Source organism: Amblyomma maculatum, chromosome 4 (genome assembly GCF_055883805.1).
Source record: "Amblyomma maculatum isolate TAMU_Amacu chromosome 4, ASM5588380v1, whole genome shotgun sequence".
NCBI classification, from domain to species: domain Eukaryota; kingdom Metazoa; phylum Arthropoda; class Arachnida; order Ixodida; family Ixodidae; genus Amblyomma; species Amblyomma maculatum.
Genome location: NC_139347.1, coordinates 39826894 through 39852027, shown reverse-complemented (window position 1 = coordinate 39852027; position 25134 = coordinate 39826894). Strand labels below are relative to the sequence as shown.

Below are 25134 nucleotides of genomic sequence, written 5' to 3'. Positions count from 1 at the left end.
ATTCAAAAGCTAAGTCATTATATTTCTGGAGAATGGATAATTATTTACAAGCGTTAGCACTTTGAATCCACACAGGGAATGCGCCTAGACAGCCATATGCGGTTTCTCCATAATGTTCAACCTCGTTAGTACTACCCAACAACGCGATAATCTGAGCAGAATTGCAGGCCGTCAACAAAAAGGAAAATTATAGGTGAATAAAGATTATTCCTCAAATTTTTCTTTTTTTTTTTTTTTATTAAATCATAATGTGATTCTATGAACAATTCAAAATGGTTTGCATGTCCCTGCTGGCTGAGATTTATGAAAACAGACTGTCCTGTTGAAGTATACAAGTCCTTCAGTAGACATAATTCCGTTCGTAATGCTGCATTCAAATAGGCATACACAATGGACCCTCATTTGAGAACCATCAATGTAGAAGAGCTACACAGAGGGGTCCATGTTGAGGACTCACCTGGGGCAATATGTGAATCCGCAAACCAGTAGCTGCCTCGAGGGCTACATGGCGCTCATGAAGCCTGGATGCCACTGTGCTCGCTGGCACTGGACCTCCTTCAGGCTGCACCGCCAACAACAAGTCCAGGTGCTCGCTTCCTACCGAGACCTCCGCTGGTGCAGGCTGTATGCTGACCAACTGGTACAAAAGCAAAGCAAACCCACCGATAATGTTATGTAAAGATGGCATCAACATAAGTACCAGTATGGTGCACTCATTATTCCAAGCTAGCTTAATTTAAGCTAGGTAACACTCTGCTCCTTTCAACATAAAGTGTATAAAAATTCTGCTACCAATTCAAATTATGTATGCCTAATTTGAACAAATTTTGGTCCCTTTTTAGCTTAAATTAACAATTTAAGCTGATTAACATGAGTAGCTGATTAACCGCTACTGATGGCCGAGGTCGGTCACAGTGGAAACTCATGATAGGCGTATATAAATATATATACATTATCCCACCATGAGTTCTGGTTTGGCAGTAAAGTCTCAGCAGTGTGATGTGCATGAAATCATCTAGGAGATGGCACTTTGAGTGCTGGCATACGTTGCAGTCCGTGCAAATGCACCCGGTGAATATATAGGGTCGAGGAGCCTTATTTTAATTTTATAGCTAATATCGAATTTTTGATTGTGAACCAAACAATAATAATAAATAATAGTTCTAAGCTGAATATTTCAGGCAATTTCAAATACATGTATATTTGAACAATTTAGAAAATTTTCAAATACTATAAAATACCAGAATAAGTGCTCCAAACTAAGTACAAAAGCTTTTCCACAAATAAACAACTATGAAATAAAGCATAGGTATTGCGAACAGTTCTGCTTGCAACCATAGTCAACATGATATACATCTCATCTATAAGGTCTGAAAAAACATATTGCTCGGCTAGTCGGTGACAGTTCAACAGGATTGAGCGCTCAGTCCTGTTGCCTTTCTTCAGCCCGTGCGGATTGGCTTTTCCTGACTGTAAGACCCACTGAGGTGCTTAACAATATTAGGTGCCATTTCATCCACTTCGTTACAAACAAAAGTTTCTCTGCCTAAATAGCATACGAGGCGTGACATAAAAGAAACGAGACTAAGTGTGTAGCTTGAAAAAAGAGTGGAATTTTAATGAAGTACTAAAAAGACTTCGTGAAAAAATTAGGAGAAAAAGGTCACAGTTGTGGAGTGATGGAGTACTGTTGCACGCGAGACAATGCACCCGCTCACACGGCCCTATCTGTCAAGCAGTTTCTGACCAGCAAAAACATTACTGTGATGGAGCATCCTCCATATTCACCTGATTTGGCTCCATGCGACTCTTTTTATTTCCTACGTTAAAGCTTGCTTAAAAGGAACTGATTTCACCTCAGTTGTAGGGGTTCAGGCAAAAACGAAGAATCTCCTGAAGGGCCTTCCAAAAACCTCGTTCCTTCTCAGACATCCTTCTCACATTCAACATTGTTCTTCGCGTCAACCGGATACATCAGCACACTGTTAGGCATATACCAGTGGTTAAGATGCTAGGCTACTGACTGGAGTACCATAGTTTGAACCCGATTACGGTAGCCGCATTTTGATACAGTCGAACCCGGATATATCGAACTCGAAGGGGATCGCGAAATAGTTCGATATATCGATAATTCGATACACAAAAATCGGCTTGTGACAGCATTTACGATGCCAAAAAACGATACCGCAAGTGTCGTGTAATCAACTCACTCGCATAATGAACCCACCCTCCACTTTTGCACCCGAGAATTTGAAAAAAAAAAAAAAAAAAATGCTTTAAGACCAGCTCGTTCACATGCAAGCGATTGAGCGATCTCAGCGACGAGCGGCAGCGACAGAGCGAAAAATTTCAAACTTGTTGGAACTGCGTCCCTCTTGCCGCTCGAGCCACCGCGACAGCTCGATACAAGGTTTCTGTGTCGCTGCGGCAGAAATTGCGAGCGTTTTCGCTTGCATGTGGTTGGCGTGTCGTCGCATCCACAGCTCATTTCTTGGCAGCGTGCCAAGATGCTGGGCAGCGATAACGTCAGGGCGCGTTTATCTTTTTATGTGGCTCCTCCCGTGGCAACTTGGCAGAGTGCCCATGATGGCTTGATTGCACAAGCCTGGTTCGATTTATCACGCCGCGCTTGGGGCGGGCGTCATGATCGCAGCAGCAGACCGCGTGCTTCTGTTGATTCATACATGCAAAATAAACGGCTCCCCCCCCCCCCCCCCCAAAAAAAAGAAAGAAAAAAAAAAAAAAAAAAAAAAAGGCCTGCCGCTTCTTAACATCCACATCCGCCATATCTTACGCTACGTCGCGCATACAACACAACGATAAGAAAGGATGACTCCCGCAAAAAAAAGAAAAAAAAAAAGAAAAACAGAGAGAGCTGCCGCTTCTTAACGTCCGCAGGCGCCATAGCCACGTCAGCCGCCGCGCGCAGAGGGTTCGCAACACACGCTGGATAAAGCGTCCGATGTCTGTCTGAAAATGGGCTGAGCTTGCTTAGCGCATGCGTAGCGCGTGCTGAAGGAGAGAGATAGCTCGGCAAAAGAATGGGCACACCCACGCACATGGCTTGCAAACGTCATGTGTTGGCGCGTGGAAAACGATAACTGCAGATGCGCGCGCCTTTGGGGAATGGGCGCGGCGCTGTCCAGAACTGTCCCCTCTCATTCCTTCCACACGTGGCTTGAAAACGTTACGCGACAAACGACCAAGGGTGATGCGATCGTCTTTGGGGAAGGCACACTTTCCCGTGCGTGGTGCGGAGTTCGATATATCGAACGACCGGTGAAATTGAGTTCGATATATGACGCAGCTTTCCTATACTTTTACATGGGATTTTCAATGGGATATTCCGTGAGTTCGATATAACCAAATTCGATATACAGTCGAACCCGGATATATCGAACTCGAAGGGGATCGCGAAATAGTTCGATATATCGATAATTCGATATACAGAAATCGGCTTGTGACGGCACTTACGATGCGAAAAAACGATACCGTATTTGTCGCGTAATCAACCCACTCGCATAATGAACCCACCCTCCACTTTTGCACCCGAAAATTAAAAAAAAAAAATGCGTTAAGGCCAGCTCGCTCACATGCAAGCGACTGAGCGATCTCAGTGACGAGCGGCAGCGACAGAGCGAAAATTTTCAAACTTGTAGGAACTGCATCCCTCTCGCCGCTCAAGCACCGCGGCAGCTCAAAACAAGGTTTCTGTGTCGCCGCGGCGGCAGAAATCGCGAGAATTTTCGCTTGCATGTCGATGGCGCGTCAGTCCGTTTCGGTCGTCTCAGCCACAGCTCAATGGCAGCGTGCCAAGATGCTGCGCGGCGATAACGTCAGGGCGCGCGTTTATCTTTTGATAGCTCCAGCGGTGTCGGGGAGCGAACTTGGCAGAGTGCCCGTGATGGCTTGATTGCACAAAACTGGTTCGATTTACCACGCCGCGCTTGGGGCGGGCGTTATGATCGCAGCAGCTGACCGCGTGCTTTCGCTGATTCATACATGCAAAGATAAACGATAAAAAAAAATAATAATAAACATCCCCGCAAAAAAAAAAAAAAAAAAGAAAAAAAAACCTGCCGCTTCTAAACGTCCGCAGCCGCCATATCTTACGCTACGCCGCGCATACAGCACAACGATAAGAAAGGATGAGTCGCCAAAAAGAAAAAAAAAAAAAAGCTGCTTTTTAACATCCGCAGGCGCCATAGCCACGTCAGCCGCCGCGCCGCCGCACGCAGAGGGTTCGCAACACACGCTGGATAAAGCGTCCGATGTCTGTCTGAAAGCGGGCTGAGCTGCCTTGGCGCATGCGTTGCGCGTGCTGAAGGAGAGAGATAGCTCGGCAAAAGAATGGGCACACCCACACACATGGCTTGCAAACGTCATGTGCTGGCGCGCGGGAAACGACAACTGCAGATGCGCGCGCCTTTGGGGAATGGGCGCAGCGCTGCCCAGACCAGCCGTCACCAAATTGTCCCCTCTCATTCCTTCCGCGCGTGGCTTGAAAATGTCACGCGGCAAACGGCCAAGGGTGATGCAATCGTTTTTGGCACACTTTCCAGTGCGTGGTGCGGAGTTCGATATATCGAACGACCGGTGAAATTGAGTTCGATATAGACGCGGCTTTCCTATACTTTTACATTGGATTTTCAAGGGGATATTTTGTGAGTTCGATATAACCAAAATTCGATATATCCGGATTCGATATAACCGGGTTCGGCTGTATCCGGGTTCGATATAACCGGGTTCGACTGTAGTGGCGAAATGCAAAAGCATCCATGTGCTGTGTGACATCAGTGCACGTTTAAGATACCCAAGTGGTCAAAATTATTCCGTAGACCTCCACTATAACCTGGTATGCTAGAGTACAATAAAGATAGTACCACCACTTAATAGACTGGCAGACACGACACAAAGGCTACTATGACTGCATTAGCATGTGCAAGTGGCTGCGTTAGTCATGAACATGTTAAAGTTGCATATAGTTCAAAAGAATGTAAGTAAAGATCGACACAGCAAAAGAGGCAACAAATGAATGAAACTGATCCTTTCTAGCATACAAGTTACTCCAAGCTAACTGGAGCATTCGTGACACGATGGGGCTATAGCAGTATCAAACAGCTGTTTCCTTGACTATATTGCTGCTTCACGGCATAGCAGCAGCCAGCATCTAACTCGCTTGGAAATGGAGCTAGCTGTGCTGATGCAATGCATTGGTGGCTACGCCCATTTGTAGAGGATGGAAGGAGGGCAAGTGCTCGAATGTGCGCCATAAAGTGAACTGTTTCCATTTGCTGCTGCATACACCAGCACTAACGTACATTTATATTTGTGTAAATATACACTAAATTATAACTGTATATGTGGCCCCATCAAAAAGGAAATAAATTCAATCTTTGCCTATGCAGACAAGGTGGCACAAAAAAAACAAACAAACAGGAACGTGGAGAAAAGCATGTGCAGCTTAACTGTGTTGTTAGAATACCTGGTCTATAGCTACCGCCAGCAGATGCTAGCTCACTGTATCGTAAAATAGCTTTATGGCATGATCAAGATGTATGCCCAACATGAGAGCGCTGTAGCCACTGGCTGAACTTGACGCGCCTGAGAGTAGTGTGTTCCCAGCAATTAGCAACACCTCTCACATCTTGCCCCACACATTCTCCCACAAGTTCAGCCAGTGCCAAATTCCACCACTGCTAAGACCAAAAGTAAAACAAAAGAAGGGAAGCATACGCACCAACAGGTCCCGCAAGCGCACGCTGAGAGCTGTCCGCAAAGCTCGTAGCAATGGCCGCCGGTCCGTAACTAGGAAGCGCTCAGCCGTGGTTCCAGCCAAGCGCAAAGCCACAGCTGCCTTGAGAGCCTCCTCGGACACGCCGACGACGTGCACATTCACTGGTGCATGTGTCGGTGTTGTGCTGCCATCAGAAGCGCTCACGTTAAGCACATAGGTGCCGGCATCGAGGCCTGGCAAAGCACGCAAAGTCCCATCGTCCCTGTCGAGGACAAACAGTGATGCATGTGGCCCGGAAAGGGTCAGGCTGACACGGTCATACGGGTCCTCATCCACGGCATGCACCCGGCCCAGCAGCCCTCCAGGGAAGTCGTCCAGGTAAGAAGAGACAACCACAGTCAGAGCCTGAACCTGTAACACAGTTCAGGTAACACAATATGATGACTTAAGGGGTAGTGCTGCAGGAAATGTGGTAAAGAAGGTGACTAACTCCTTGCAGTCATGTTAAAAAAGTTCTTTCCTTTTTCTAGAAATGTACACATTACCACGAGCTTGCTGGGAACAAAAGAGCTAGCCTATCTTTCAGTTCATAATAAGTAAATGTATGTTCTGACTGGTTTTTGTTTCCTTTGCTATTGCAATCTTTTTTTATAGCTTCTGATATGATATTGTTAAGGAGAAGAAGAAGTGTTAGTGTTCAGGAGAGCCAGGAAAATGAAGAAAGAAGAGGTCATCGAGGTGTGCGTGTTTCGTTGGACTTTGTCTTGTTGTGCCTGTGCTGCTGTCCGCTGGCTGTGTGAACCTGGCCTGTCAAACCTGCCATACGGTCTTCATGGTCACGTTACAATATCATCTTTAAAAATCTGATAATGTGATGAAACATCTATTTAAAGTAAATAAGCAAGCAAATATACAAGGGGGTTTAATTATTTTTATGCTACAACTAGCAGTTTAGTATAAACAATGAAACTACAAGTGCATTTTTCTAAATGATTTAATGGTTCTTCTTACCGTAGTTTCACTAAGTTTCATGCAAAATAAATATGCAGATATATAAGCTAACACAAAAGTACACAATGCAAACTCACCTGTGGCCTGAAACGGCTCTTCTCAACAGCGAGCACAGTGACGTGTGCCTCTGCTGCCAGAGGTGGGCTGCCCGAGTCGTAAGCCTGCACACGCAGCTCATGCCGCGAGCGCGGATTAAGCGGTCGTGCCAACCGCAGTTCTTGGCCCTCAATGTGGAAAAAGGGCTCCTCCTCTTCCTGCTCAGCTCGAGCTCCTTCCAGCAGCAGCTGTAGCCGAAAAGGAGGCCCATGTGCAGCAGAGTCAGCATCGCTGAGCGAGAAAGACAGCACAGTCCAGCCGGCTGGCCGGCCCTCATGCACCACGGCCGTGTAGTTGCTCTGGTCAAAGCGTGGTGGATGGTCATTCACATCCAGCACCTCCAGATGCACCAGCGCTCGAGCTGAGAGTGGAGGTGTGCCACCATCCCAGCACTCCACCTCCAGTGCATACCGGCTCACCTGCATGTTCCCCCAGCCACCGTCTATATCATGGTTCACCTTACAACACACCTCTCCACTCCCCGTTTCTCTGCACACCTCTGTTACACGCTGTGCCAAAGTGAATTGATAGTTATTGCCTTAGTGGCCAAATGAGAGAGTAGCACACTTGCCATCTCATGGTCCAGTGGTCCAGCCACACTCAGCTGACCAGTGGCCGGATCCAGGGCAAAAGGACCCGGCTGCAGCAGAGCATAGCGCAGCTCTCCACCGCTGTCAGCGTCACTGGCTTGCACCTGCACGCCGTCAAAGGCAGTGCCCAGATGACTTATGCAAGCTGCTATTAGAGACAACAGCCCGAGAACTACCTTTCACCTAAAGCGCAAGGCAGTGTCTCCTGACAATAAAATTCCACACTGCATGCAGTGTCATGATAGAAATCACACAAGTCAAATCAACTCCTTGGGGTAGTTGGTAAAAGTGCAAAGCGTTAAATTGACTAAGCTCAAGCAAAAATACAAACCATATCAACAAGAAAAATGCACGTGTCTAAATGGGAATACTAGCGGCTCACTGCAAAAATCGATCCAGGGTATGCTCTCAGATAAATCAAGCACAAAGGCATTTCTCGCAGCTTCTGTAAAAACAAGCTGAAAGTGCAGTCTACAATCCATAAACTACCCCGTCATTGTTGTGTGACACTCTTGCCTGCAATAAAGAACTTTACCACATTATCACAGTTGCACGTGGTGTGGTGTGGTGCGGTGCGGTGCGGTGCAGTGTGGTGTGGTGTGGTGTGGTTAGGTTAGGTTAGGTTAGGTTAGGTGTTATGGGTGTTATGTGATAGTCAGGCTATCTTTTTAAGCACATGATTAGTGCTCCATGCCGAAAGACAGCACTACGATACTTTGTGGTTATGAGCACAAGAACACATGACGGCACTGGGTGCAAGACGACATTGAAGAGACTATTCAGGCAAGATGGAAGGGAACAGGAATAAAAGCCATCAAGCACAAAAGCTACGGGTTTTCAGACGCTGCATGCAGAGTTCCGCTAAAGCGTGACAAGCGGCATCGTGAGAGGAGCATGCACATCGCTTACCTGGAGCACAAGCTGCCCAACGGCTGCATCTTCGGCAACAGTGCCACTATAGGGGCCCCCGAATATAGGCGCATTGTCATTTGCGTCCAGCACGGACACATTCAACCAGGAGCGGGCACTGAGAGGTGGCTCGCCCCCATCCCGAGCCTCCACTGCCAGTTGGTAGCTCCGAGTGCTCTCAAAGTCCAAGGGCCGGGCCACCCGCAGTACACCTGAGCAAGCAAAATTCGGCACAATGTATTAAGGCACACATCTTAGCTGCTCCTGAATAAGTGATCACGAAAAGTTCTCTTGATTTTAACCTGCTTTTTAACCTAAAACGATTTTTCAGTTCAGCAGTGAGTTGTGTGCATCTTTACATCACAAAACCTGTTTACTCTAGTGATAATTTTTTGTAGTTATGTTTCATAATGTTACTACCAAAATGTTCCCAAGTGTATTTTTTTGACGCATGACCCATCTGTAGCAGTATAATAGTTTTGCTTTCGACTTCGTGAATTGGATTGTGACTGTCAACTATTATATGTGTACCTCGGATCTGGGTAGGAGTGTGTAGGGTGACTGCTATATAAGAGGTTCTTCTCAAAATAGATGGTCGTTCAGTTTTCACATTCAACTGTGAGCCTTGGCTATGCTTCTTCAAGGTCCATCCCAGACCCCACAACTATGACTGCACAAGCATATTAGGCAGTGGGTCTGAGATAAGCACATATCAGAGCCACATCCTGACCCAACATGAGAACTGACCTGTCTTTGGCTCAATGCTGAAGTGTCCCATGTCATTGCCAGCAACCAGGGAATATGTGATCTGAGCATTGACACCTGCATCTCGGCTGGTGGCCTTCACACCAGCGTTGATGGGTGAGCCCACGGGGGCAGCTTCAGAGACCGCAGCAGCATATGCTTGCTGCGTAAACTCAGGCGGGCTGTCATTGATGTCCTGCACGTAGACAGTCAGGGGCACACGAGCAGCCAGGGGAGGTTGGCCATGGTCCTGCGCCTGCACGGTCAGGTTGAACCTGGCGCACTCCTCTCGGTCGAGCGGTCGTTCCAACCGCACCAGCCCAGACAGTGCATCCATGCTGAAATGGCTGTTGGCGGAAGCTTCGACCAGCGAATAGCTGAGGCGTCGGTTTGGACCTGCACCAGAGCATTTCGATCACAACAAGGAACTCCGCTGGCGCCATTCCATGGTGACAGGAACAGGAGCAGAGCTTCGAGACACTAGAGCAGGGGGTTCTAAAACTGGTTGCAGCAAGACCTTTTGGTTTTTAGGGGAGCTAAATGGTTTTCCCAGTAACTTAAATCCATGCATTCCTTTGCAATCCATGCAAAGCTTCACCTTATTCACTTTGTTTTTGGACTTACCATACTGTAATTGCTTCCTGCAAACTGTTCCCCTATGCAGACACCCATTAATGACTGCATTGCATCACATTTTGAGACACTATGCAACATGTTACGTTAGAAGGGGCAGATGCCACGACATGCAAGATGCCTCAGCTCCTTTTTTGTATCCAGGTGCCATGGTTTGAAATTGAATTGTCAAGTTTTATACAAACAGTAAAATATGCAAGAACAGAAGCTGCACTATGGAGTCTGTAGAAGCTGCACCACACAAACAGCTATAGAAGCAGTGTGCAATATTTGCAGATATGATTACTGCATTCACCACGAGCCTTAATGTTTAATGTAAACGTGAGCAGCATGTACTCAAAACTTAACGGACACCATGATCACGTGAAGAACTGCTCCACATACAAAGCCCGACTGATCAGCACAGAGTCTATGCGCCTGCACTCTGCTCTGGTGGACTTGCAAAAATGCGAAGATTCTTTTGCTCCAGCACTTTAGCGGCTTCGTTGCCCTAGGGATTTCAAAGCCACTCTTCACTTGGACCATATGAACAGCCTTCAAATTAGTCACCTCATAAACGTGGAATATTCCCGATAACTTAACTGTCAGTCAAGTATGGGAGTTTAGGCAACCCCACCACAAGCCAAATAGGGCTGAAAAATGCAGGGAATTCTGCAAAAGCAAAGTTCATTAGAATAGATGAAATTAGATGACGCTAGAATGTGTTAATGCTCATTAGATCAATGTTCATCTGCCTTTGAAATAATCTTTTTTTGCTTCCATCACACGCTCTACTCACCCAAATCACGGTCAGAGGCATGCACTTGCGTAACCAGGCGGCCGGCAGGCGTGTCCTCGGGCAGTGCCAGCTCGTAGGTGCTCTGGCCAAACACAGGCGGGTTGTCATTGACATCGCTCAGCAAGAGCTCCACACTGCTGTTGCATTGCCACTCCCAGCGAGCCACGTCACGCACATGCGCCACCAGCGAGTAGTGTGACCGCTGTTCCCGATCCAGAGGCCGTGCCGTGTGCAGCACCCCTACGTTCAAAGCAAGCAATGATCAGCGTGCGCTTGAACGCGCCAAGTGATGACGCAGAGCTGTTCTAAATGATTTCAGTCTCCAGATATGAAGGCTGAAAGCCACTGTGATATTTATGCTACGCAGTATAATGTGAGAAAATAGCGACTGTTGTTATGCTATTCTATGCAACATCCCCTTTTTACACTGCGCCGCCTCTTCATGTGGCATGTCAGCTACTCCTCCTAACTCTCCCACCTCCCTCACTGAGCAGATGTCTCCACAAGTGTAGCGGTTCTGAATATTTGTGCTATTAAAAGCTATCGCTGACAAAATTGAAAATTCTAACTTTGCTACACTTCTACAAAAAATTACGGCCAGCTCCCAAGTGTGAGCAAGATGGTACCCCGAGTCTTACCACTGCTGGCATCCAAGACAAAGTCCTCAGATCCTTGGCCCGAAAGGTAGAAGTGTAGCTGAGCATGGTGGGCATCATCTGCATCCGTGGCTCCAACCGTCAAGATAGCGGTACCCACAGCGATGCTCTCCGAGACAAGCTCCGTGTACTTGGACTACAATGGCCCACACCGTAAGGAATCATGGAAAAAGCACATGGCACAACACGAGACACATGCCTTTTTGTGACAGTGCTTACCCCTTTTGTAACAACGTGTTGAAAGCTTACTCAGGATTCTCAAAGTTCACACTTCGTGCGCCAGAACATTATGCACAACACAGCAGAAATTATTTCATAGAAATTACCATTAAGTGGACTAAAAGAACCTTAATACGATAAAAATATATTTTGTAATTGACTTACTTAGGAACTTCATTGTGACAACACTATTTATCGCGTTGTTACGTGGCATGCCAGCACTACCGTATTTATTTTGATTTTTGAAAATTAAGCGAAAGTCACAGCTGACAGGTATTCAGTGTTTCAGGCTCATTTCAGATGCTATCAGCAATAGTAAAGTGCAAAAACTAACACAATGGTAGTCAGTAAATACAAGAGGCAAGTTTTAACTAAAAATAAAAGACAGGTTACACTGCTATAAAAATTGTGTGCCCCAGGCATATGCTGTGTCCTGGCATTCAAAAAAATAGCAGCCTATGTATATATACATTTAGCTTACAACCATCAACTGAAGCAAAAAAATAAAATCTCACCTTGAGGCAGATTGGTGGATTATCATTGCTGTCCAGAACTGTTATCTCAAGCTGAGTTGTTGCCACATGTAGACCATCTGTGGCCACCACTCTGAGAGTGTAGTTCTGACGTGCTTCCCTATCCAGCGGTCTTTGTACAAAGACCTCACCACTACTGCGTACTGCAAACTGCTGACCAGGGTCACCGGAGAGCACGTAGTAGCCAACAGGAGCCAGCTCCTTGTCGGCATCTTCTACACGAAGTCTGGCAACCACAGTGCCAGCAACAGCATCCTCAGCAACTTGCACTTGGTATAGGGTCTGCTCGAACACGGGAGGATTGTCATTCACGTCCAGGACTTCCACGTACACCCACACTGAGGAAGACTGCAGACCTTCATCCCGGGCTCTCACTGTGAAGTTGTAGAAGGGCACAGCTTCTCGATCAAGTGCTACTAGAGTTGTGATAACACCACTCTGTGGGTCGATCCGGAAGATGTCAGCGGCAGGGTCAGTTTCCTCGTAAAATTCGTATGTCACCCTTCGCACCGAGACGTCAGGGTCGTGGGCCACCAGTCTGGCCACTACACAACCTTCTTCGGCGTTCTCGGCGACTGCAGTTTGGTACGACATCACGTCAAAGACAGGGTCACAGTCATTGACGTCCATGACATGCACGGTCACGTCAAGCGCTGAAGCCAGACCACGGGGTGTCTCCGTGCGCAGGGTTAGCTGATGCGAAGCCTGGTGTTCACGATCAAGTGGTGCAGCAATGACCAAGTTGCTTGCCGCGTCAATGCTGAACTCTGAGCTGCCTAGAAGTGTGGTGCCTGGCGCCAGCGCCAGCAATGGAGTGCCAAGGGCTGCATTCTCGTGCACGTGCAAGTCACGGGTGGAAACGCCCAGCACGGGCAGCTCCTCAGGCGGCTGAACGACAGCCACCGTGACGGGCACCACAGCCCATAGAGGCCTAGGATTGCCCTGGTCACTGACGTGCACAAAGAACTGGAACACACCGGCTCCTGCGACAGTCAAGGCGCCAAACGCGTGAGCTTACATGGCCTACATGGACAAGAAAGAAGGAGGAGGACTTAACAGCCAGCAAACATGTAAGCAGATTCCAAATTTCTTTACGTAGGATAAATGGTCACCTTTTGAATAGTTGCACCAATTTCGATAAAGTTTGCAGGGAAGGCTTATTTGCCTTTTATTAGAATATATATAATGTTCCATCACCTTAGCACAAAATAGAAAAAAAAAGCTGTAGCTGTCATAATGAGTAATGAAGTTTGTCAGCTTAGGAAAACTATAATTTTAAAAATCATGAAGATGTACTAACCATTTGTGCTTGGGTAACTTCTAGGTATTTCTTGTGCAGGATAAGGCTAATTGCGAGTTCTTCATGACACTTTTTGTAAAAAGCTCAGCACTTTAAAAATGAAGTTCATTTTTCCTGCAGACAGTAAGTGTCACAAATTTGATTTTATTTTTTTCTCAGAAAATAACTAGGAATCCAAAAAGTATGTTATCTTGTTCCCAACAAAATTTTAGTCCAGAAACCACCTTGAAAGCAGCTTTTGGAGAAAGAATTTGGAAATGATAGTTTTCCTAACGGCTGTGCTCTTACAAAAGTGCGAACTGAGAAAAATGAGCTCAAAACATGCTATTAAAATTTACGGCCTGAATTAATAAATCACAATAGCCTGGTGCATACTTCGGACTGTCCTTTTCAACACGACACTGCTCTGTGGCAATTGCTTTGAGTTGCCTCTTTTGTTTTTTGTTTTTTTTTTTCAGCTTTACAGCTGTCCGGCACCCTTGTCAGTGCTCGTGAATACTTTCCTTAGTTGCTTGCTGGCGTGCCTCTTCATCTAGGCTCCATATTCTATCTCCAGCTTATCGAGCACTTTGGTTAGCCAGGCTTCCAGTGCTGTGAAAACAGCATTCAAACATCACGTGCTACGTTTTAGTCAATCCAAGCTCCTGTTTCGATTCACCAGCCAATCCTCTGTTGCCCCAGCCCAAAATTTGTCTTTCCTTTCTCTTTTTCTTTTTAGCTGTCAGCTGTTCTCTTGATAGCAGGTCCTTTTTGGCTACGGAACATAAAAAATAATCATTCTAACTTGGGGATGCAGTCCGCATTCAGTTTCTTGCCCACTATGTGGCTGCGTCTTTAAATAAGCCTCCAAGGCACTTTCGATGGTGAAAGCACCCAATCTCGCAAAAAAAGTAATTTAAATTTTCCTACTGCGCAGATGACAACCCAACTTGGTGACAAGTTTCTTAAATACATGCACAATCCAAACGAACAAAAATTTAAAAACACATTTTTTTGGTGAAAATTGTGATTTTAGCCCCACATTACTTTTAAACATTCTGCAAGCAAGACACCAATGCGTATGCTGTCTCAAATGCACTGCTGCCAAGTTGCAGACAGCTGTTTTGCTATCGCAAACAATTCTGCAGGTGTTGGTCGTAGCAATGGCTCGGATGATGGTGGCCGCCTCTTCTGGGATGGTGCCCATTATGGAAAAGCTCTTTTCCGCTACCTTTTACTAATACGTGGCGGCTGCAGTCATGGCTGCCATGTGATCGTGTCGTGCAGCGTCTGTGTAGACGACCTGGAGATCTGAATAATAGTGCTGATGTAAACTTTGACATTTTGCCGTCCTTACTTGGTGATAGTTCGGATGCATACTTTTCGGTATGGTGTATAACTATTTTGCACCAAATCTTTCTAGGAACTGCAAATTTGGAATTTAAGAATGGGCCTAGCAGGACCCAACTTCAAGAGTAGTGCTCTGCCCGCTTCCGTCGCTCCCGCAAAGAAGAGCCAGAGGGTCTTCAAGCATAATAGGCCTTCCACCAGTTCATCAATGATGTTGTGGACACTCAAGGCCGAAAGATGGATTGTGGGTGTGTTTGGAGTTTACCCAAGTGCACATTTGACTGCGCCTCTGATGAGACAGTCCAGCTTTAGCCTGTCCACTGCAAACATATTGATGTAAGCGGCAACATATACTGTACGGTTGAGAACAAAAGCTTGGATTTGTCAACAGATAGTATTCTTTCACGCCGCTGAGTTTATTTGTAATCCTCTTGATGAGGCGGCCATTCCAATAGGTTGCAGTTGAGGGTTTCTGAAAAGCCATTGTACTTTGATAATTGTTTTGAAAGATTAAGCGTAATATTCTGGTTTAGTCCACTTCGGGAGGTCAGCCAGGTTAGCTTTACCACATGAACAGTGTTGTATTGAACGCTGGCTTTCCCGCATTGCATCAGTGTTCTGTGAAAAATGGCACCGCCAGAGCGGAGGCTAACACCCATCAAATGCTATGTTCCTCAGGTCAAGCAGTTTTACCTGTCATTCTCAGATGACTAGTGCTGCCGCCATTAGGTGTCTAAGGCCGCGCCCTACACTGCGCAGCGTGCGAAAGTGATTGCACAAGCAGCATTAGAAGAAACATCATTTGCAAGGGCGTCATGCACCATTCACTACATCAGATGTTTCATTCATGGGAGTTCAATAGATATGTTCAGTAGTGTTAAACCTTTGCATGAGATTCCTTGAATGGTAGATGCAGGCAATAATCCAATATATATTGGTGCAATACACCTGATAACAACTGCATTTTGAATTACACATCAGAATGTGCATGCATGTACAAAAGTTTCTTTTTTTATTTTCGTGTTTCAATAAAAGGTGACATGCACCCCACAGTGTTGACAAACTGAGTGATGTTGTACACAACAAGATAAATGATTTTACAACCAATAAAGTTATGTACAAACACCACTCATACAGTCCCCATTAAACCAGTGGCTACACATTAACTACTTGATGCAACTTATGGTATGGTATGGCAACATTAGCTATTTCTTTCAAAATAGGTTAGCGTTTAATATGCACAACATACATTGTTGCAATGCATTGTCACATTGTTGCACTGCAGTTGACCAAATCCTCTGCTCTTAAGGCAAGATCTTTAAAAAGCACATAGATGCTGTTATCAACTCAGGCAAGTCTGCTTCCCTGTGTTGTGCGAGATGTTGACACTTTGTTGACACAAAAAGCTTATAGAATTGCGCAAGCTTTTCCCCTTCTCGGTACATATGAGACAATATGCTTACCTTTGAGAGGTGCCTTCAGATAAAGTTCTCCCGAGTCATGCGTGACATTGAACAATGCACTGATATTGCTTGGGGCTTCATGAAGACTGTAGCGAGGCCAGGTTCCTTGGTCACGGTCAAAAGCACGAACCTGTAAATTACACCAGATCGTCACAAATGGCAGAACAGTACATGAGCGGGGGACAGCTAATAGGTTTTTTTTTTATCCCACTTACCACACTTCACAACCATTTCTCTCATTTTTCAATTTAATCTAGGATTTCAATTTTTCCAAAACATGTGATGTGTTAGTGATTCTTTCAATTGATTTCATCATATATATAAAGCTTTGCTTTTTCCTATTACTATTGTTACTTCTATTGCCATTGCCTTTAATATCGCAGCCACAGTTATAGCAAAACTGACAAAAGGGGACCAAAGCCTGCCTTTTACATTTACTGCAATTAAAAAATGTCAGTGAGGCCTTGTGTTGAATTAGAGTTGTCCATTTGCTTTTTTGGAGTGATTCACTAAGAGGGAAATAGATCTTTAAAAAATAAATTTTAGTAATGCAGGTAGGATTACAAAATCTTCAGAAATCATTTGTGTATTTTTGTGGGCAGATTCTGACATCACATGACCTCTGTTCAGGGACTGCTATTACTAGATATTTTATGCTCCAGAGTATCAAAGCCACAGTAAGTTACACTATCTTCATCCTTATGTCCATTATTTTCACTGCGCTCGCAGCAAGGGCTTGAAGTATTCAGCCATGGTGTGACATAACTTGCCTTGACAAGCGTAGTGCCCACACTGGTGTTTGCCCAGATGCTAGCTTCATATTCAGAGGCACCAAAAGTTGGCTCGTTGTCATTTACGTCAGTGACAGCCACACGAACAAGAGCAAATGCCAGGCGGCCACCACCATCAGTGGCGGAGATGGGAACCTCGTAAAGATGACGATGCTCACGGTCCAAAGGTTCTCGAGTGACAAGCTCCCCTGCATTGAAATAAGTTACGATGACCCAGCGAGTAACAAATATAAACTTTCTTAAAACCTCTCACACCTACTGCGTTCAGATAACTTCGTGCAGTCTTTTATCTTGCTATACTTTAAAAGGTGGGTAAAAGAATTATTTTCATGATTAGAGGTTTCTGAACAAAAATTCAAGCATTGCATTCCTATATCAACATAGGCAGTCCTGACAATTATGCAGAAATGAATTTAGAATCTTTATTAAATGGGATCATGTAGGGGCTGCACTATAAATGTGCTCATGCTGCAAGCTCTGAGCAACCTTTCTATATATGTACGTTACTTATCACACTATACTTTTATAAACAATTTCAAGAGTGTCACTTTTTGTGTATCTAATCGTTTAATAAGCAGTTGCCTTTCTGGCCTAATGTGTGAAGAAATTTTTAACATTCCGAACTTCTGAAAATTTAAACTATAGTCTGCAGCTTTAAACTGTGGGTCTCCTGCAGTGATATGAAAATGTCTAGATGGCCTCATAGCATATTTAGATGAGATCTTTTTTCTTGATTTAAAGTTCCTTAACTTAAAAGGAAAGGGTTCCTGATACTAGTTAATGCTTATACTCAAGTAATAATATTTTCAAAAAACGGTGAAAGAAAAACAGGGAGAATGCTGACAATTATAGTGAGACTATAATAAAATTACTGAAGTACATTGCTATTCATAGGGGAGATCTTTGAGCAAAGGGATTTCTTCTATTTATACTCCAGTAAAGTTACCACAGTGAAATTAACATTCTATAGTGAAGTTACCCCACCATAAATAACAAGGTCATGCATATAATATATAATAAAAAATATGTCTGAATAGGTGAGCAATCAGCATTATTGCATTATAATATTCTACAAATGTATGCACGGCTCACATCTTTCAATAGCCAAAATCCAGTCCTCTCAATGATGGCATAAATGCACTGCTATCAGAAGACAGCAGCATGTCATTTTAAATACATGTTAAGCCTTGTGAGCATCCAAGAAGTAGAAGTGTGATTTCTTTCTCACTTCAGGAGCCCAAACTGCCACCCTGTGTGAAGAAACACAAGTGAAATGCTTAAAAGGCCCAGTCACCTGTAGTGCTATTGATGTTGAAGTGCAATGCACAGCTTTGGCTGCGGATGGTGTACGTCAATGCGCCCAGCGCCCCCTGGTCTGGATCCGTAGCAGACACGTGGGTCACGTGTGCCCCTGGTGGTAGGTTCTCTGCCACCACTGCTTCATACACAGCCTGACTGAACTGGGGTGAGTGTTCGTTGCTCGGCACCACCATCACCCGCAGCTGGGTGTAGCTCTGGTACACGCCGTCTGTGACCGACACGTTGAGCTCAAAGCCTTCAGGTGGCCACACAGAAGGCTGGTTAGACAGTGTCACCACTCCTGCACATATCAGGAAATAAAAAAAAATTAATAAATAAAAAAAAGTGATATCAGAAACGCAGCAGAACACTGATGCTGGCCTGTACAACAGAAAATAGCATCTTACTTTCGAAATAATCTATCAACCAGTAACAATGGCCAGTCTTTGACAAACTGTACTTTTCTAATGCTTATTTTTTGGTGGTGGTGGTGGTGGTGTTCTCTGCTCTCCAAGACTGCGAGCTTTTGGCACTGCAAAGACCGTTAGGTCACTTATGCGATATACAGTACCCCACTTTTGTGGAATGCAATTTAGCAAAAGCTTAGCAACTAATAAAAAGAAAAAAACCCTAGTTCTGTGTTGAGTCACGAGAGGTGGATACAATTGTTTTAAGAAGCAACAGCGCATTTTTTCTGGGAAGAAAGCCCACCATACACAGTTGCTGCCATTCCCAAAAGAAAGGAGTGTTCACTGCAAAATCACAAATAAATGGAGCATTTGTTTTTCTGTTTGTTTGTTTTTGGCCTCCTGCCAAAAATCTGTTCCTATGTTAGACCCAGCCTCGGGTAGTTTTCTGAAACACACACCACAACCAGTACCCACCTGATGACCGGTTGATGGCAAAGAGCTGTGCCTCGTTGCCAGCAACGATGGCGTACGACAGCTGGTCAGAGATATCTGGGTCCAGTGCAACCAGCCGAGCAATAAACTGGCCTCGAAGAGCCCGCTCGTCGACCACAGCTGTGTATCCCGGCTGTCCAAACACTGGCGGGTTATCGTTCATGTCTATCACAGTCACCCAGACGCGGGCTGTAGAGCTTAGAGGTGCGGGATGGCCAGCATCCGATGCTACCACTTGTAGCCGGTGCAGGGCCTGCGTCTCCCGATCAAGAGGCGCCCGAAGCCGCAGGACACCTGAACCTTCCAGGTGGAAAGTGGCACCGTCGTCGTCAGCTAGCCTGAGCTCGAGCTTTGGTCCATCACGGTCAGTGGCGCGCAACTCTAGCAGCACACTGGCCACAGGTGTTGACTCTGACACGCTCACATTGTACCAGGGCTGCTCAAATAAGGGGGCGCAGTCATTGACGTCCTCCACGTTGATGGTGACTGGCACGTCAGAGTGGGCACCACTCACGGAGTCTGTGGCTCGGACCATCAGCGCATGCCGTGGCTGGCTCTCATAATCCAGTGACTCGACCAGGGATAGCACACCTGCATAGAAGTGCAGGTAAAGAAAGCATCACATTTTTCAGGACAAAGCTTTTCACTCTAATAATGCGATACCACTGTCTGCTTGTTGGCATCAGCAGTCAAGGCTTCTATTAAATAAGCATAAGCAAGCAGAAGTAGTTGCACAGTCTTACATAAAATTTAGCAATGCCTGACTATTGTATGCCTATCACTGTATATATCCAAGCTATAGCAAGTCTCGGATGCCATCACAGGATGAACAGGATGTACACTTCAATATTGGCATTTGTTTTCAACATGCGTGAATAGAATAAGCCTGAATATTTTTTTCTTTATTGAAGAAGTGTATCATAGACAATCACTGCATCTCACCAGGGCTAGCAGATTTGCTTATCAGAAATAGAAGAACATGATGTAAACATTCAGTTGCTTGTCTACACTCAGGTATAACCAGCAAAACATGAACACACATCATAAACATGTCATCGCCGCATTATATTTCATGACAAAGTGCTGATATGACGGTTGCTACGTATTACTATGCAGCTTAAGAACTTCTCTCAGCCTAATTATCATCAAAACAAGGAAATGTACCCCTGAAATAGCAGTCAGCAGCTAAAAAAATTGTGCAGTTTACAGGCTCTTTTCATGCTTTCATTTTAACTATAAAAGCTGCATTAGCACTTCTCTGAATGAGCAGTTCACTCATAAGCGGATTTGATAAATTTTCTCAGACAAGCGCATACAGCTTTGTGGCATGCTATGTGGAGGCAAGCACAATACTTGTGAGTGCATCAACACGTCAGAAAAAACTCACAGCATGCCACACGAAAAACTCACTGTAAGTGGTGAAAAACAGTAGCAGGCGAGTGCTCAAAAACAACGCAAGGAGTGAGAATATGCCTATCGTTATGGGAACTTTGCTCTTTACTGTCACACCACTCCAGCAGCAGAAGTGGACATTGCCAGTGCACACAAAGCCGCAACTGCAACTTCCATGCAGCAAGACATTTTCATGGGAAGAATGTAGATGCTTCCTGGCTCGATTAAGTGATTACAGCACTGCCCTTCTTGTGGCAAGGCTTTGCATGGAGACAGATCAGCCAAAAGACAAGCACTGGCTTGATTCTTTCCCTGCTTATGCTTGTTAGCTTCGTTTCAGACAAATGGCACTTCAGAGTCAGTTTGAGCACGAGCATCACAGCTGTGACATCACAACATTTGTGCAGTCAAAAAGAGTTTATTTACGAGGTACTGCAGAAAGGTCGGCATAAGGTACTGTGCTCTGGCCGGCTTCTCTGCAAGGAATGCAAAAAGAAAAAAGAAAAAAAGTAGAGGAAGAAAAGAAACAGAACAAAGGATCATGACACAACACAAACACATACATGCTGATCCAAGCTGATCCAAGGTCAAATATGAATATCCCTGCGCCGCTCTGCACTCACTTGAACAGCTGCTAAACAAAACAGCTGCTTTTAAGACTTCAGAATCCCCAACCTGAACAAAGTTCTCATAGTTTCAACCATGAAAGTATTATCAGATGTGCAATGGCTCTTCTGGCATTCTATAGAACTTAGCGTGCTGTTCCAGTGCCATATGAAAATTAATTGGCCTAAAAAACTGCAAGAAATATGACACACCTCTCAGGTAAAAATGTGTACTGATGCCATGCAAAAACTTGGCCGAGCCTACCATCTCTTGGTTGAACCATCGATGGCTTGGTTACGAGCATAGAGCAGTATTTCTAGAACAAGGGCAGTAACCAAGACATCAGCGTTAAGTGCTTTGTGCACAATGACCTGGTGCAAACTGTGCAGCACTGTTTCTCGAAAACTTCACGCAAATCACAGTCTGTTTTGGACAACCAGCCATTCATAACAGAGCAAAGGCAGTTAGCATGAAAGTCTAGAGTAAGCCTGAACATTTTCTCTGGATACAGGAAGAGCCCACTAGGGGCTCAAGTAAAAAGTGTGGGGATTCACACGAATCCCCTGCCCCCATTATAACGGCCGTGCGTAATTAACACGTGAGATTAGGTGCGCTGGTAGGGAGGACCGAGAGGAGAGGGCACACTGGCCACCCTTCCCAGTCTCCCACGGCGACACCGCGCGGGTTTCCCTCTTTCCTCCCGGCGTAACACAGAGACCTTCTCTCCCCAGTCCGAGAGAAGTGCGTCTCTCGCAATTTCCTTGGGGCTTTTCGGCGGTTAATTGCGGATACACGCGGTTGTGTTTTCCGCCGGGGAGACTGCCGCTGTCACCGAGTCACCCGGTCACCATACGCACCTACCGCAACGGGCCGTGAGCAGCGAAGCCATGCCAGGTAAGCAGAGCACTCCTCTCACCTCCTTGCGTGTGCTTCCCCATTTGTGGATTTTATTTCACCACCGTACGCGAGCGGGGCGTTCGCTCGCTACGGGGGTCGTACTTGAGTGTTCTCTTGCTGTGTACTCGAGCACAATAAACCCTGTGCGAGTACGTAACTCGGTGTCTGTCCCCTCTGGCCTGAACCCCCCGCAGTGGCATGGGGGTCACAGCTCTATCTGTTAGGGCTGGCACACCGCAGCTAGAAGGTGACTGTAGCGTCTAGCCTCCTCCGTGGTGCATTCTCGCAAGAATAACCCCCATAAAGGAACAAAAAAGAAATTAACTTCACAAATGACTGCAGTTACGAAGAAATGCAGTAAACTCCTGAATTCTAGTAACATGAATCATGAAAGACCATTTGGTTAGTTCCCCATAAGATTTGGAGTAAAAAAATTTATGATTACACTTAAGGGTATGACGTGATAGCATTAATGGCTCTCGTCCATGACTCCCCTTGAAGATCCTAATTTGCATGCACTTTGCTACTCAATCACTAATCCCTTAGTTTGTTCTTTTGATTGCTTCACACATACTCATTAGCATATAGTAGTAGGATATGACACTATGTGAAAAAGCACCCGACTTAAGTATGAAGCCCTGTTTGAACCAAGATGTACAAACGTGCCTATGTGGCCTAAGAATAGCGTGTCTGACTCTGGATCCAAGGGTCGCAGAGGATTCAATTCCCACCTCACGCTGAGTTGACAGCTCCCGCCAACTCGGCCATGTTGTGTGGTCCTGTGATGTCTCACAACCTGCTGAACAATCAGTGCCCAGCCATGTCGCCTATCCAGTTACCACTTTACAGAGGCGTGCTCCCGATTTTTCACTCGAAATGCCAGCAATGGCGGGTTCTCTGAAGAACGGGGCCTATAATGCGATAGAGCTAAAATCTACTTAAGACGGATTGTTTCCCGTGAGCGTCAATTAACACCCAACTTTCGCAGCCACTGCAAACCATAGCAAAGCCCAACCAAATGCGTTCATAAGGTGTTGGTGCAGTTCTGCCGAGAAAAAACAACAACTATGTATCAAAACTGTTCTGTGCAAGAGAACGCACCCCCATAAGATAGTTTCCGTGCAACTTCACGCCAAACTGAAAGCAAACTGTCTTGCGGGACCTTGGAAGGCAAGCTTTCCTGACGGTTTGGAAAAGGCAGGGCATCTCCCCGCCTGCCATCTCAACATAATGCACATACCAAGTGCTCCACCTTTCCTCTGGCAGATCAAAATTGGCATAGACACCAAATGCACCCATTCTTCGAGTTGGGAGTTTAAGATCTCGGCACTGAATTTCCGAACGAAGCAACGTTCCAACACGCGTTAGCGTGGCGGTAGGATGACCAGAAATCTGCGCCGCATACACATTGCCTGCCATGGATGAAAAGTCATGTGGTGCTCTTGTTCACAGAATTAACAGCTACGGCACAGTCAGTGCAACAGACATAAACCTACGAAAGTAGGCTAGAGGGAGAGCAAATTATCAGAAAAAAAAATACAAGTATTCGTGGCAGCAGAAGAAATACAACCAGTAAAGAAAGAAAACTACACCAATGCTGTTTTCAAGTATGATAATGTGAGCTTGATTAATGTGTAACTCTTCAGCTCATTTCATGCATTTCAGAAATTCCATAACCACAGCTATCCTTTAATTCAAAGGCCACTTTATTCACCGTTTTCATTTAAGATATATTTATGCATTTACACAAGTTAAAACAAAGCCAGTTGGCCTAAATTTCGAGAGCTCTCCCTCACAGCCAATGTCGCTTTAGGGCACTAAACCCTATAAACCAACCCAACTCAAGCCTAGAATACCAAAATACATTTTTCTTTTTTTAGCAATTATGCAATTATGTTAAGATGTTCTGATAAGATGAATTACTTTTCCACGGTCTCTTAGGGTTTGTCTTAGAGGGAGTCTACAGTATGTCATAGCATTATCATGTGCCCAAAACCACATACATTAGTGCATTCCTCATGACCTGACTCTACTTGCAGCATACGTTTTCCTTCACAATATGCCACAGAGCTCCAAAGCTTCCCTTAAAAACAACCAAGCAAAGATACCACCACAGGTAAAGAAAAAAAATATGCAAAGCTTAAGACCCCGCTTCAGACATTGTATGTTAATAGGAGCTTGGCTTCATTTATAAATTACTGCATGATAAATTCCTTATTGGTCCTCACTAAACCAGCTACAGTTATGACCAAGTGAAGAAGCACACTTTCATTCAGATATAAATTACCACCTTCATTAAAGTTTACAAACCATCAGGGATTCCATAACACCAGAATACTGTCAGAGAAAATTTTGCTCTGTGACAAAAGTAAAGCATGCAGAAGCAAATTGCAACACCATTTCATGATGAAATGGCTGTCATGAAATGCCAAAGCAGCTGTCATTAAATGTCTCTCACGTAATGATAATTGCTTGGAAAATACTAGCAGGTCAAGAAAATGTATATTTGCTTGGCAGAGTACTGTAAAGAAATTTTATGTACTAACCTGTTATAGCATAAACTGAACTCTTTTACAGGACTTAAATTACTTTTTGCAAAGAGCGTAATTTTGCTGACAGATTTTTACAATTTATAGGCATACACGAAGTCACCCCATGGGCAAGAGATCCCTACGATACAGAGCACAAACCCACCGGTAGTGCAGTCGATTGCAAACTGGTCGCTGGCCAAGCTGAACACGAGTGGGTGAGCTCCCTCGGCCTGTACTGTTAGAAGCGCGGTCCCCGGGACGACATCTTCGGCCACCGATGCTGTGTAGAAATGCTCCCCAAATGTGGGCACAGCTCGATCGGTCACCTTCACAAACACACTGGCGTGGCTCTCCAGGGGAGGATTCCCTGTAGGAAAAGTGTAATCTGTCACAAAAGGCACTGCACTCGGCCTTCAGGTGACGCACTGCAGCCTTCTGCAATAAGTGCTTCATACATAACTAAGCCAAAGCACAGATATGCCTGCAGTGATGATTTCTGGGAATCATGCTTTTATCATTAAATTCATGTTCTAAAGTTCAGTCAGGTCACAATCCCTGCAGAAAAGGACCCATCCCAGTGCTCTCCAATTATCCATCTTGCACTGACCATGGCCTACCTAATCAGCCTCCTGGCATCATCTATCCAAATGACTTTAAACCAATCCTACTTATGTTTACCTTCTCTTAAAATCCACTACCCCTAATGTTCCATCAGTTA

The 25134-nt window shown here is 45.2% G+C and overlaps 1 protein-coding gene across 1 annotated transcript in view; it reads right to left on the bottom strand.

Annotated features, from left to right (window-relative positions):
• The window catches only part of LOC146190788 (fat-like cadherin-related tumor suppressor homolog), an 86726-nt gene that overhangs the window by 27587 nt on the left and 34005 nt on the right, over nucleotides 1-25134 (bottom strand). Inside the window, exons 15-28 of the mRNA XM_084601171.1 lie at nucleotides 24580-24783; nucleotides 18973-19581; nucleotides 18084-18389; nucleotides 16769-16977; nucleotides 15999-16128; nucleotides 11889-12889; nucleotides 11137-11290; nucleotides 10499-10738; nucleotides 9091-9483; nucleotides 8344-8555; nucleotides 7416-7538; nucleotides 6826-7263; nucleotides 5741-6148; nucleotides 458-637 (exon numbers count right to left, since the gene is read on the bottom strand). Of these exons, the coding sequence (XP_084457297.1) occupies nucleotides 458-637; nucleotides 5741-6148; nucleotides 6826-7263; nucleotides 7416-7538; nucleotides 8344-8555; nucleotides 9091-9483; nucleotides 10499-10738; nucleotides 11137-11290; nucleotides 11889-12889; nucleotides 15999-16128; nucleotides 16769-16977; nucleotides 18084-18389; nucleotides 18973-19581; nucleotides 24580-24783 (4607 nt within the window). The remainder of the gene's footprint in view (nucleotides 1-457; nucleotides 638-5740; nucleotides 6149-6825; nucleotides 7264-7415; nucleotides 7539-8343; nucleotides 8556-9090; nucleotides 9484-10498; nucleotides 10739-11136; nucleotides 11291-11888; nucleotides 12890-15998; nucleotides 16129-16768; nucleotides 16978-18083; nucleotides 18390-18972; nucleotides 19582-24579; nucleotides 24784-25134) is intronic.